Source organism: Penicillium samsonianum (assembly GCF_028829775.1).
Source record: "Penicillium samsonianum strain IBT 33392 chromosome Unknown utg000004l_segment0_segment0, whole genome shotgun sequence".
NCBI classification, from domain to species: Eukaryota; Fungi; Ascomycota; class Eurotiomycetes; order Eurotiales; family Aspergillaceae; genus Penicillium; species Penicillium samsonianum.
Genome location: NW_026643262.1, coordinates 4431746 through 4444761, shown reverse-complemented (window position 1 = coordinate 4444761; position 13016 = coordinate 4431746). Strand labels below are relative to the sequence as shown.

At 50.2% G+C, this 13016-nt stretch overlaps 5 protein-coding genes across 5 annotated transcripts; 4 read left to right on the top strand and 1 right to left on the bottom strand.

Annotated features, from left to right (window-relative positions):
- The first annotated feature begins 399 nt into the window (after nt 1-399).
- On the top strand, nt 400-2317 carry N7471_008633 (pantothenate kinase). Its single transcript, XM_057281352.1, has 4 exons — nt 400-657; nt 795-1077; nt 1134-1662; nt 1717-2317. The coding sequence occupies exons 1-4, from the start codon at nt 427-429 to the stop codon at nt 2042-2044; spliced, it is 1371 nt and encodes a 456-aa protein (XP_057135612.1). The 5' UTR covers nt 400-426; the 3' UTR covers nt 2045-2317.
- Nucleotides 2318-2776: 459 nt separating this feature from the next.
- Nucleotides 2777-4339, top strand: N7471_008632 (uncharacterized protein; the record flags this gene model as incomplete). The annotated part of the gene is made up of 1 exon (XM_057281351.1): nt 2777-4339. The coding sequence occupies one exon, from the start codon at nt 2777-2779 to the stop codon at nt 4337-4339; it is 1563 nt and encodes a 520-aa protein (XP_057135611.1).
- A 702-nt stretch (nt 4340-5041) lies between these two features.
- pigc (phosphatidylinositol N-acetylglucosaminyltransferase) lies at nt 5042-6782 on the top strand (the record flags this gene model as incomplete). The annotated part of the gene is made up of 2 exons (XM_057281350.1): nt 5042-5474; nt 5552-6782. The coding sequence occupies 2 exons, from the start codon at nt 5042-5044 to the stop codon at nt 6727-6729; spliced, it is 1611 nt and encodes a 536-aa protein (XP_057135610.1). The 3' UTR covers nt 6730-6782.
- Nucleotides 6783-7659: 877 nt separating this feature from the next.
- On the top strand, nt 7660-9122 carry N7471_008630 (uncharacterized protein; the record flags this gene model as incomplete). The annotated part of the gene is made up of 4 exons (XM_057281349.1): nt 7660-7736; nt 7799-8091; nt 8156-8759; nt 8813-9122. The coding sequence occupies 4 exons, from the start codon at nt 7660-7662 to the stop codon at nt 9120-9122; spliced, it is 1284 nt and encodes a 427-aa protein (XP_057135609.1).
- Nucleotides 9123-9358: 236 nt separating this feature from the next.
- N7471_008629 (putative NRPS-like enzyme) lies at nt 9359-12653 on the bottom strand (the record flags this gene model as incomplete). The annotated part of the gene is made up of 2 exons (XM_057281348.1): nt 9359-12304; nt 12357-12653. The coding sequence occupies 2 exons, from the start codon at nt 12651-12653 to the stop codon at nt 9359-9361; spliced, it is 3243 nt and encodes a 1080-aa protein (XP_057135608.1).
- Nucleotides 12654-13016: the final 363 nt, after the last annotated feature.

The following is a 13016-nucleotide window of genomic DNA, read 5'->3' as shown; positions in this document are numbered from 1 at the left end:
AACCAAAAATAGTTTGGCTCCAACACTTTAATATCAAACCGTCTCTAGTATACTAGTACTTCGTCTATTTCAACTACACATTTCACTCAATATCTTCACGCTGATCATATGCGAATATACTCTTACATCGGTAGTTAATATTTAGGTACATCGTTCTCAGTTCTGAAAGCGATCTGAACCAAACGAAAAGCGGACCGCTCGTTCTTAAAAGCCATGTATACATCGTATCAAGATCCCCAGATCTCCTTTAGGGCATGTCATGAGCGATCGACCCTGGAGCCTCGGGAAGTTAGCTCCTCGGCTTCCAACGAAAAAAAGTGGATCCCTCCCGTGGCCCGTTCCGGGTAGAAGGAGATATACGCAGTAAGCCTGGGAACGGCTACCTTCTTCATCTCCAGCGACTCTACCTCCTTCACAACATTCATCATGGCCTCCGAACGTATGGAGGTAGATACCAATGCTCGCCGAAAGCGCCCGAACCGTCTGGAAGCTGCAATCACCAATCCCGGCGCCGTCAAAATCAACGTTACGGGCGCATTCATCGTCGACGACGAACCACGATCCAAGAGTCCCGTCGACGCAGAGGGCGTACACTACGAAAACAAGGATATTCGACTACCGCATCATACAGGCGTTGTGAGCCATGTGGCTGTCGATGTGAGTTGCCCACGAAAATTTATTTTCTCTCGTGCCCCGCACTGCTACCGGTTCCCCCCGCAATCTAGGGGCCGAGCAGACAATTCGTTCAAAACGCTAGAAGAAAGCTTGGCTGACATGGAATTGGGATTTGGTAGATTGGCGGAACACTTGCGAAGCTTGTTTATTTCACTCGAGAGCTGGACACGGCGGATAACGGCGGCAGGCTCAATTTCCTAAACTTTGAGACAGACCGGATCGATCTGTGCATCAACTTCATTCGACAACTCAAAGAGGAACACGAGAAGCGCAATGGTTCAACACGGGAGGGATTGTGTGTGGTAGCCACTGGAGGTGGTGCATACAAGTACTACGATCGACTGAAAGAAGAATTAGATGTTAATATTCTACGGGAAGAGGAGATGGAATGCCTAATCATTGGTAAGTTATCAAACATACCCAAGTATCGAGTATACTCTCTAACACCTTCAAAAAAGGACTGGACTTTTTCATCACCGAAATCCCCAACGAAGTCTTCACTTACAGCGATGCCGATGCTGAGCCGATGCAATATGCCGAAGCCCGGCCCGATGTATATCCTTATCTCCTCGTCAATATAGGATCAGGTGTGTCAATGATAAAAGTCTCCGGTCCGAGACAATTCGAGCGTGTGGGCGGAACACATCTCGGAGGTGGAACGTTCTGGGGCATTATGTCTTTGTTGACCGGCTCCCGGACATTCGACGACATGCTAGCGATGGCCGACCGCGGAGACAACAGTGCAGTGGACATGCTTGTAGGAGATATCTACGGCATGGACTACACCAAGATTGGTTTGAAGAGCACAGCTATTGCCAGTACTTTCGGCAAGGTGCTCCGGTTAAAAAACGATGCCGAGCAAGGGGCGGAGGACGGCGAGGGCTTGATTCGCGGCGATCCTAGTGAATCCAGCGAGTCCAGTGAGTCCAGCCATGGATCCAAGCCCAATCCGGAAGATATGAGCAGGAGTCTGCTCTACGCTATCAGGTATGTTTCATTATATTTCCATTCTCCGACGGAGTCCTAACTAACCCCGATTAGTAATAATATTGGTCAGATCGCATATCTGCAATCAGAGAAACACTCAGTCAAACATATTTACTTCGGAGGCTCCTTCATTCGGGGCCACCGGCAAACGATGAACACCCTCTCCTACGCCATCCGCTTCTGGTCCAAGGGCGAGAAACAAGCGTATTTCCTGCGCCACGAGGGCTACCTCGGCGCCGTTGGCGCCTTCATCCGACGCCAGCCGCAAAACTGGGGTCGCAGAAACAGTGTTGACGAGGTGGTTGCACCGCAGGCGGTCCGAAACCTCGTTCAAAATAACAATGTCCTTCAACAACATGGCAGGTCGTCCAGTGAACTATAGCATTTGACATGTTAAGCCATTGTGACCCTGCCCTCCCTCCGCTTTGAGTCTTGATACCCCTTACAAGCAATATATGAACTGCCAATCTTGTGCCGAGTTCTTTTGTGCATTCAGAGTGGCTGCTTTAATTGGCCACCTGTGAAAAGCCCGTGGCAATTCCGCGGGCATTTGTCCATGTTGTACATTTAGATCTATCTGGAGTTTTTTTAGCTTCCTGTTTGAATTTCGAACATGTTCGGTTTATCATGTTAGAGAAATAAATTCCATATTTCATTCCTTTTTGTTCCGGGTTATATACTTTAATTGCCTCATTCCAGCTCTCTCGGTTTGCATCTGATATAGGTTTGCCTGTGTTAGCAATCCATTCATAAGATGTCGTCTAGCCAGCGCATACATTGTGGCTTTGCTGATATCGTCGTCATCCAATTCCTCAACTCCTATTCTTATCCCCAAGGCTGTTCGTTCTGGTTCTTTCTACTCAAGACTGTGTACATTTCTCCTGCAAAAAGTCCCCACACCGTCACTTAGACTCGCAACCTTCCTTACATTGATCGCAATTTCACTTCTATTGCGATTTATTTGCGTGGAATTTCTGCTTCTTGCGTCTCACATTCACTCTTATTGCTGCTTTTTCTAACTTCTTCCTCCCTCGTGCATCTTTCCACCCTTCCCCCATCTGTTCTATCCTTATTCTACACATTCTTCATCTTCTTTATCATCATTGTTATCAATATGGCGGAAACCCCCGTTCATGAAATTGCGGATCAGCTGGAAAGCCTCACGGCGCAATCTCCGGCTGTTCAGGATGTATCCCACGTATCAGCTGCCCAGGTTGACATGACAGAGCCTCCTCTTCTGGACTCTGTTTTCGATGCACAGAAAGGGATTAACCCTCCTGTCTCAGCTTCAACCCCATCTGATATCACAGATATCGACGAATCCCTCTTTCGGGATCCATCAGATCCTGCGCTTACGTCGCAGTCAGTTTCAACCGAAAGCCATTTCATCAACCCTACAGCTCCCCGCATGAGCTACCAAGTCTCCTCGTCAGGCGAACTCATGATAACGGAAGAGACTCAAACTCCCAACGCAGCTGCTCCTGCTCCTGGGCCCCGGCCTAGTCCCCCTGCTGCGTTCACATCATTCGAACGGCTCGCTCAGGGCTTACCTCCCAAGCGAGCATCATCGTCTACTACTCCAACGATCCATCCTCCTTCCCTCTCAATAGAGCGCATCATCGGCCCAAAACAGCCAATCCCAGCCAGAATCCTCGAACTTCTCGAGGAATGGCATGAGGGTGAACCCAACACCGAGCATCCTAGTGCTTTTACTGGCCGTGCTCCCTCCACCTGGAAAAACTTCACGGCTTTCAGCGATGATGGCGACGAGTGCGAGCTATCAATTTTTCAAATCTTGCTCAAAGGTCAGGCCCGACGAAACCTGACATATCGTATCATGATACTTCATGCCCAGAACGGGCCAGATGAGCTTGTAGTCTATGGTCAACCCCGGCCGAAGTTGAGAGGCGCCTTGACTAAGGGGACTAAGGGGCTGTATCTGTTGGACTGGCTTGAACTCCAAAAAAAAGGCGAAGTTCGTGCTTATGGCATCAAATTGTGGCGAACGGATGACAAGAAAATTACGTACAGTGCGCACATGTTTGATGATGGGCGCAAGTGCACTCTACTCCCCGGGCCGAAGGATATTTTCAACACGCGTATGTCAACTTCTACTCCAAAGAAGCAGACCGATGCAAATGAGGACAATGATGATGCCATGTCCAGCCCATCCGAGCCACCGTTTTCCCCTTCGAAATCTCGTCGCCAAATTTCCACCAGCAGTTTTTCAAAAGCTGAGAACGAAGCCAGGACCCCAATTGCCTCACGCCCATCTTGGGACAAAACCATTTCACCCGTTCCCACTTCCGATAATCACAGTGGATTCCATTTTCTTGATAGCCCCTGGAAGCCTCATAAGAGACGTCGCAGCACATTTAGCTCCACTGATGAGGCCTCCGCCCCTATTCGGTACAAGCTAGCGTCGGATGTGTCCGACCAGGTCCGCGTTTTTAAGACGAATGACGCCAAAGTTGTCTTCCAAAAAGCAGAAGAGTTTTACAAGGGCGTGGACAAGCGAACGGGACTGTTGTTCACTGTTTCTGGCGTTGAGGGAGTCAGATACGTGGGGGAAGGGTGCGTGGATGAGTTTGAGATCCTCCAGGAGGATATTCGGCACTCTTCTGGTCCTGGTGATGGCGATCGCGTTGTTGAGGTGAAGCCCGCCATGGGCTTCTAGATCTTGGTGATGTGAGGTGCGGTCAAAGGTTAATGAGTGATAACTTTGGCCAGTGGCTGCTGCTGATGATTCTTGTGAGCGGTGGTTGGCCTGATGGCATTCCAGCAATTGCGGCCCGTCAAGACAGGCTTCATCCAAATATTTGCAAGTCGCCCGTGCGTGTATGTATGTGTATCTACTTCGAAAAAAGCAAATAAAAAAAGACACTTGTCAGATTATCTCATCGCCCACATACTCATCTAACAAACATCGCCACCTTCATTATGTATGGAAATCGAGTCAAAAATTGGGGGATGCTCAGATCTCATTATTCCTGGGCATTTTCCATTATCTCGTTTAAGACATATTGTGGTATTGTTTCTGAATGTCTCTCTAGATCAGTGTCTTGTGAACATTTCTATCCCTTTGTGACTTTTCTTGCTCGTTTTAGAGGAAACACTGGAATGTGGTTGTTCACAAGGATGTATATATATCTCTCAAGATTAGAAGTACGCAAGATCCTTACGCGGTGATAAGCGGTACATTTATCACCCGGCTATACTGGATATAGAAATTCAATACAGTTGGCCCTTTTGAAAATTAATAAAGCGATTTGAGGCCTTTTATCCCACCAAGAAATGAATCTTAATAACTCGCCCAGCCGAATAACAAGGGCTGATATGGTCACGTGTATGTATAGATAACTGCTGAATCAGCCTCCAGATGCCCGCGGGTCGCGCCCTCGTTAACAAGCCGTCACATCTACATTATTACATCGGACCTATTTTCTTCTCACGCCATGCCCCGACGCTAGTTATATCTGTGCTCGATGAAGTCTCCTCCGTCGCTAGACTCCTTCCCCCCACGATCCCCGTCGACACCCATCCCAACCGCGCCCCAGGGTCCAATTCCCCTGAGCTCGAACGGTCTCTTCCCGACCCCGATCGACTAGCGCCCGAGGATGCATACTTCGCGCCCTCACTCTCGCGCGCCCGGTCAGTGCCCAGCAACTACGAGGAAAATCTGCGGTCGTTGAACGGCGATGGTAGTGCCCATATTGGGTCTGCTGCGGCGTTGCGGAAGAAGTTGGGCGGTGCTGGACGGCGTCGGAAGCGGAAAGGGGCTTGGAAGAAGTTGCTTTGGGTTAAGCAATCGTGTATGTCTGCATGTGGGCGCGGGCCCTGTACAGGGCTCGAGGTTGGTGTTGCGCTGTTGCTGACGGTCGATTCATAGATCCGGATAACTATACCGACACGGAAACGTTTCTCGACCACCTTCAGCGTAATCCTCGGGTGCGGCCGTATGATTTCTGGCCTCTGGTGGCTGATTCGACTGTGATTGTGCAGCATGTTTGCTCGGTGGTTATCTTTGTTTGCTGCTTCGTTGGCATTGTCCACCATCGAGTGAGCCCTGTCTCAATTGTCTGCTGGGGAAGTGTTGGTACGGCTGTGGGCTGGATTCTGTGGGATAATTGGATTTGGAAGGAGCACGAGGAGTCCGTGCAAAGTGCAGATGGGGTCGCTACAGGTGATGATGGATCCAGTTCGACTTCGCTTGCCAGCGCCCTCGATACACCGGCCAATGACACTCCATCCGATCATACGAAGACGAACGCCATTCACGGCCTTGGGCTGTCTATGTCCGGGAATGAATCAAGAGAGCAATTCGCCCGTCGCAGTGCTGATTTCAGTGAAAGCATCGACGCAGTGGCTCATTTGACAGCGCAAAGTGGTGTGCCGTCTGCTCCAGGCAGCTCTATCGTTGGCACTACGGATCCGTGGATATCGCATGATACCCACCGCATTTCGATGCTATCACCGCGCAACCGCCAGCGTTTGACTACAGTCAAGTCGGCCTTCCTTATTTACTTCTCCCTGCTAGGCCTCAGTCCCGTCTTAAAATCTCTTACCAAGTCCACTGCCAGTGACTCTATCTGGGCGATGAGCTGCTGGCTTATAATCATGAATATATTCTCTTTCGACTATGGGAGCGGGGAAGGCGCAGGCGCCACCACAAAGTTTCCAGCTTCTTTGTCCACGAACGCAGCTGTGATGGCCTCGACCGTGCTCGCGTCTCGGCTGCCTTCAACGACCCACGTGTTCAGTCTCATGCTGTTCTCGATGGAAGTATTTGGGCTGTTCCCCATTTTCCGGCGCCAACTGCGACAGAAATCATGGACTGGTCATGTGCTCCTGACGCTGACCCTTGTGATTGTTGCCGGTGGCGCTGTTGGTGTCACGTTGAGTGGCGGATGGGCAGCAGCCATCATTGGATCTGTCCTAGGAAGCATACTGACGGCATTTGTGATGGGCGGGTGCAGCTGGTGGCTTATCAGCTTGCAAAAGTACAAGAACGTTGTGATCGGTCCCTGGGACCCTGCCCGGCCGATTATTCGGCGCCACTGGAACTAAGCCCCCGTGTTTGACTATTGATGACTTTTAGCACCATTGTAACATAGATTGTCGGCGTTTGGTTGGATTTCTTGTTGCTTATACCCCCTAGATCAGTTTATTCCTTTGAAACATCCTCGAGGTTTCAACTGCCTTCCTTCCGAATCTCGTCGAGTTTCGCCCGCGCCCCATGCCAGTACTCGTAGAGTCAGATCCCGACGACACCAATATCCCTTCAGGAATACTTGCAAATACTTGCAGGAACCTTGGATAATTTAACCGGTTTCATCTCTATGGTCATCTGGTTCAACTAAGGGGGGAATGCGGGCAAGGAAGGAATGAATGCAAATCTGGCATACCAACCTTGTGCACCGTACACCCTCATTGAACTACCATTTCCTTGCGAAGGAAAAACGCCTGATATTTGAAACGTCTCATTTAGGATCATGGTCCCCTAACCTATTTTTAAGTTTCAATTATTGGGGCCAATATCTACTTCAGGCAGCCCCAAAAGGATTTGGCATCCCGCAGTCACTCCTTAGCGCCCGCTGCCCTTTCTTAGCGCCTACAACATAGAATCCTTCTTTTCAGGGGGCTTCCTGACTGTATTATTTGGTGAACCAGCTGGACAGTGATACGACATTCCCAAAAGGAATGGCCCACATGCCCCGCATACATAGATCAAGGCACATGTTCGACAGCCCTGAGACGATCATTCCATGTTTTGGTCCATGCGTTATGCAAGACTCGAATATATACCTGACCTTCTTCTGTCCCTGATGTCTTTCTCTATTCTTCTTTGTTCGGTTTACTTTGTTCGCGGCTTGAAGCTGCTTTTCGACGCTCAACGACAGACTGGGTATCTGTTCATACATTCTTTCTCGATCACCGGATCCACCTGTCGACCTGTGTATTAAATATATCACGACTGTCGTCCAACTGATTCTCGTCATGTTCAAACGCCTCGCACTTGGCCTATTGGCCGCTCAGTCTGTGGCTGCTACACGCTTTGCCATGTACATTGACGAGTTAGTACAAACCCGTGGAATTGATCTACATATCCTGAGCCCATAGCTAACACCTACCTAAGATACCATGTAACCGATCTCCCGAGCCAGGACAAGACCGAGGGAATTGACTATGCAATCATGAGCTTCGCTGCCTCGAAGCTATTCAACTCCGACTCGCCGGCAGCATATAAGCCATTTGAGTCCCCCGAGACCATGCGCAAGCGGTTCAGCCCCGAGACCAAGCTAATGGTCGCTATTGGTGGCTGGGGTGACACTGCTGGCTTCTCCGAGGGAGCAAAGGACGAGGCTTCGCGCACGCGATATGCTAAGAATGTCGCTTCGATGCTTGACGCACAAGGATTCGACGGTGTCGGTAAGATACCCCAACAAAGTTTTTTAAAATTTAAAGGAGCAAGGTTGTTAACCTTGAGAAACAGATATTGACTGGGAATATCCCGGCGGCAACGGCCAAGACTACAGAGACGTGCCTAACTCGAAAAAAGTGGACGAGATCGAAACCTACCCTCTCTTCCTCGAAGCTCTCCGCAAAGAACTAGGCGACAAGATCCTCTCTATCGCAGTACCTGGTCGCAAGCAGGACTTCATCGCCTTCACTAAGGAGCAGGGTCCTAAGATCTTCAAGTCTGTCGATATGGTCAATGTCATGTCCTACGATCTGCTCAACCGCCGCGATAACGTTACCGACCACGCTAGCGGTGTCCAGGGATCCTTGGACACTATCAATGAGTATCTCGAGATTGGGGCTGATCCCGAAAAGCTCAACCTCGGCTTCGCGTACTACGCTAAGTGGTTCACCACCGCCCCCGACTCCGATTGTGAGGAGAACCCTCTCGGCTGCCAGCTTGCCAAGCTCGAGAACGACGATGGATCAGACAATGGTAAGTCTGGTGCTTTGACTTTCGAGGCTAGCAATGCTGCCGCTGCGCCTAAGGATCTGAAAGTCAGCACCAATGGATTATGTGGATTTGCAGCGAAGGCCAAGTGCCCATCAGGGTCGTGCTGCAGTGCTTCCGGCTACTGGTATGCATACCCATCACCTACTTCTGATTGATATCTAAACTAACATTCTACAGCGGTACTACCGATGAGTTCTGCCAGGCTGGATGTCTCTCTGACTACGGTACCTGCAAGGGTGTCTCTATCACGGACTCATGGCGCAAGGCCCAAAAGGATGGCAAGACCGACGACAAGGGCGGTGGTCAGTACTACTTCGACAGCGAGAACAGCCTCTTCTGGACATGGGATACCCCCGAGTTGATTGCCCGCAAGTTCAAGGAAATCGTCGCGGAGAAGAAGCTTGGTGGTGTCATGGCTTGGAGCTTGGGTGAGGATACCTACAAGTTTGAGCACTTGGAAGCTATGCAGAAGGGTCTCCAGTCTTAATCTCCCATGGCTGAAGAGGATGTGCTTAGTAGATGAGTCCTTGGAGCCGAGATTGTGAAATGAGATACCAGGTTGTTTTAACAGTTCTATAATGAATGTTTGATTCCTTTTTTTTTGCTTCATTGTATCTCTACATCTCGCCTATTCCTCCCATCTTCTCTCTCAATGTCCCAATTGTCATCCAATATCTTAGTGGAATGTCGCGGTAAAGCTCAAATCATCATTATATTCTCTATTCATTTAGCAGTCCATCGACTCATCCACGACTTAATATACCTCTGTACCAACCCACCAGCAACGGGGTCCTCCACAAGAGCAAGCGAGGGGCAGTCCTGAACCGTCCGCTCAGTTTCGAATGTAAGCCCAGCCTCATCATTTATCCCTGGTTTTGTCTCCGACAGGCCATGACTTGCATACTTAGCCGTCCAAAAATCGATGAGCTTCACACTCGGATTCTTCTCCGGATCCTGCTCACTACTCGCCAATCTCCTCAGCCACTCCTGCGGAGAGACAACCTCAAACTCCGCCAAGACCGACCCCTGTCTCAAAGCAGGAAGCAAATCCTCCTTCCAGCTAAAAGTCCGCGGATTAACCAAATGGTACACCATATTGGCATCAGATGATCCAGACACATTCATGGCAATATCCGAAATAGCCTGACCACACTGATCAACAGGTAACCAACTCAGCCGCTCATTAAGTTCTGGCAATGCACCCGTCGTCAAGGCACTTCGGAACATGAGTGCAACAGCTTCCGTGTCATTCCACTGCGCGCTAACAGTATCGCCGCCAAGCTGGCCAATTCTCAGGACTCGGGCTTGCATGCCCGTCTGGCGCATGGCGTTGCGGGTAATCTGTTCAGTTACCAGTTTCGATCTGCCATACCCCGTTTTCTGTGCGAGGTCCAAGTTCTCAATCACTGTCTCGGGAATAGAGGCCGGTTTGGGCGTATTACTCGCAGCGCTTACGCTGGAACAGAAGAAGAACCGCGCAGGAGAAGGTAGACGAGAGCGCAGACAGAGGTTGATGAGGTTGTATGTTCCGCGGATATGCTGCTGCTCGAAGGACCGTACGCCCAGGTTGAAGTTCACGGCCCAGGCACTATGGATGACGCATGTCAATGATGAGAGTAAGTGTTGCAGATCGTGGTCTTTGAGACCGAGGTTGGACTGTGACATGTCACCAGGGATGGCGTGGAGCTTTACAGCTTCGGTATCGGTGAGAACGATGTTGCGATCAGCTAGCGATTTGTAGAGACGGGCTCCGGCCGCTGCTTGTCCTGGTGCGCGCACGATTGCCCAGACTTCGGAGACTGTTGGTCGTTTCAGCAATTCTGAGACAATGAATGCTCCCAAGTTGCCGGTGGCGCCGGTGACCATTACAACCTCCGTTTCTGGGCTTCGGGTGATGGTTGGGAAGTGTTGAGTGAAGTGGGAGTACTTTTCGATCATCTCACGCATGGAATAAAGCTCATCCTCCTTCTCGAATTCTTGACCAGTTCGCAGTTGGTAGAGGTGCTTCGCAAGCGCGTGGACAGTGCCTTTCTCGAACACAATGTTCTGGGAAAGCTGATCTCCTCGCTCGCCGATATCAATATCGCGCATGATGCACCGCCAAATTTGTGTTGTCTGTAAGCTGTCGATTCCAGCCGAGAAGATGTCGGCCTCAGCATCGGGTATTTGTACGCCTAAATCTTCGCTGAATCTTGAAAGCAGCCAATCCTCCAGTTCTGGAATACTGAGCGCGAGGGAACCTCTTTTCTGGCCACTCCCTTCGAACTTGGCGTATACCTGCTTAATATCCTCCTCGAATTGCTGATAAACCTGAGCGCGTATACAGGTTCCCTTGTCAGTTCTGGCGTATACAACATCGGCGCCCTTGATGACAACAAGCTCCTTGGGAATACGGGAGAAGGTCTCGGCGCGAGCATTTGCCGCTTCAACAGCTGGCCAGATAGCTTCCAAAAATTCATCGTCGCTCAAGTGAGGCACCTTGCCAGGAGCGCGGAAAATTAAAGCCCCAGGCACGGTCCGCTGGAAACCGAACACGACGCAGTCACTCACGATTGGCTCTTCTCTAACGCGACCTTCAATAGGAATAGGAAGCACTTTTTCACCATTGACCAGTGTGATTCGATCATCCAGCCGACTCAAATACTTATAATAATTGCCCTTGTTTGGATCAGGGTGTCTGGTAAACAAATCGGCTGTTCTGAAAGAGTTCTCTGGGTTCTTTGCGCTATACGGTGGCTTTGAATTCGAAGGACCCTTGCTTGGCAGGCCGTCCAATGCAACACATTCAAAAACCCCAGGTGTGATCTCATCCATCAGAGTGAGGTCGGCAACAGGACGGTGCAGTCGCATATACTGCCACTCCTTGTCTTCCGGCGCTCGGAAAGAAGTCATGATTTGTCCGGTCTCCGTAGCTCCATAGTTGGAGACCAGATTCACGCCTTGTGACACAAGACGGTCGCCAAGATCGTCTGGGCAGCTGGAGCCACCATATAGCACGAGCTGCGGTCTAGCCAGTGCTTGAATGCCTTCTTGCCTCTCTGCAAGTAGTTTGATCACGTATGGCACGGCACTGATTTGCTGCGGCTGGGCCACCTGGAGGGCATCGAAGAGGTTTTGGTATGTGACTGGAAGAGAATGATTTCCCAGATATGCTGGTGCTCTCGTAAACAATGCTCGTCCAAGTTCCATCAGTGCATGGGAGTGGAAAAGCGGGCTGATAGTGAAGAGGCGCAGCCCGAAGCTCTTACGGAAATTGGCTAGGGTTTGAAGGTTGGTAAGGAAAATCGGTTTCGGGAAACCGGTACTCCCAGAAGAATGTAGGATCCAGGCAATCTTCTTGCCTTCTCGCGATGGATCCGCACCGGGGCGTTCAAAGAGAGGGGTGCTGAGAGGACGGTTGAACCAGTCCCCTCTTTGTAGCAGAGAGTAGCTACTATAACCAGGACGCTCGGCACAAATTTCTGTTACAACTTGCTGAAACTGTTTCGTGTTGATAATTTGGCTGCAATTTGCCATCTCCATTAGCCGGGCATAAGCCGGAGCCGTGAGTCGTGTAGACAAAAAAAGCACAGCATAGCCAAGGCGATTCAGCGCGAAGAAAGTCACCACGACCTCGAAGCTAGAACCAGCTAGCATAGCAACAACAGGTGCTTGCTCGAGACTTGGGTGCTAAGAGATAATTAGTTTAGGTCAACACAGAAAAAAATGGCGTTCTTCTTACCGCTGGTACAAGTCCTTGCTGCATGTAAAAGCGAACAGCGACATCAGTATACCGATCGATGTCACCGGCTGTATGTTCCTCGAAATCAGCTGCTCCGCGAATCGGATAGCATACCAGAGGCCGTTGCGCCTCATCTGGCTGAGCAGCATGTGATTTCAATAGCCCATCGATGGTCGCGAATTGTTCAAATGCCGGCCACTGGGAGTGAAGCGTGCCGTTCAATAGGCGAGTCGCGATATCTTTGGTCTGGAGTGGCTCCGTGCCCCCTTCGGTGGCTGTGATGGTTACTGTAGCCATGATGGTTGTATAAAATATCATTGACAATTCATTCGCTCCAGATGGTTTTATATCTGGCGGAAAAGCCCCACGTTGGGGTAATCCCACGCATTGCGGGTGCTTTTCCGGGTTTCCGAGTTGATATCCCCGGAAAACACTTCTCCCCGGTTTTGGATCTCCGTACTACTTCCAAGTGTCAATTAAGGACTCATGTGAGTATTGATGGAATTACGCCGTATATTAATGATAGGCGCGGTGTTTAACAACTTCTCCGTATGACATGAGAACAGCCCTGAGTTGTTGGCGTGGATGAACTCGGATATCCGAGATGAACAATGCACGGAGGCAAAAGGAATCCCTGTATACTAATCAAGCTCAGTTTTG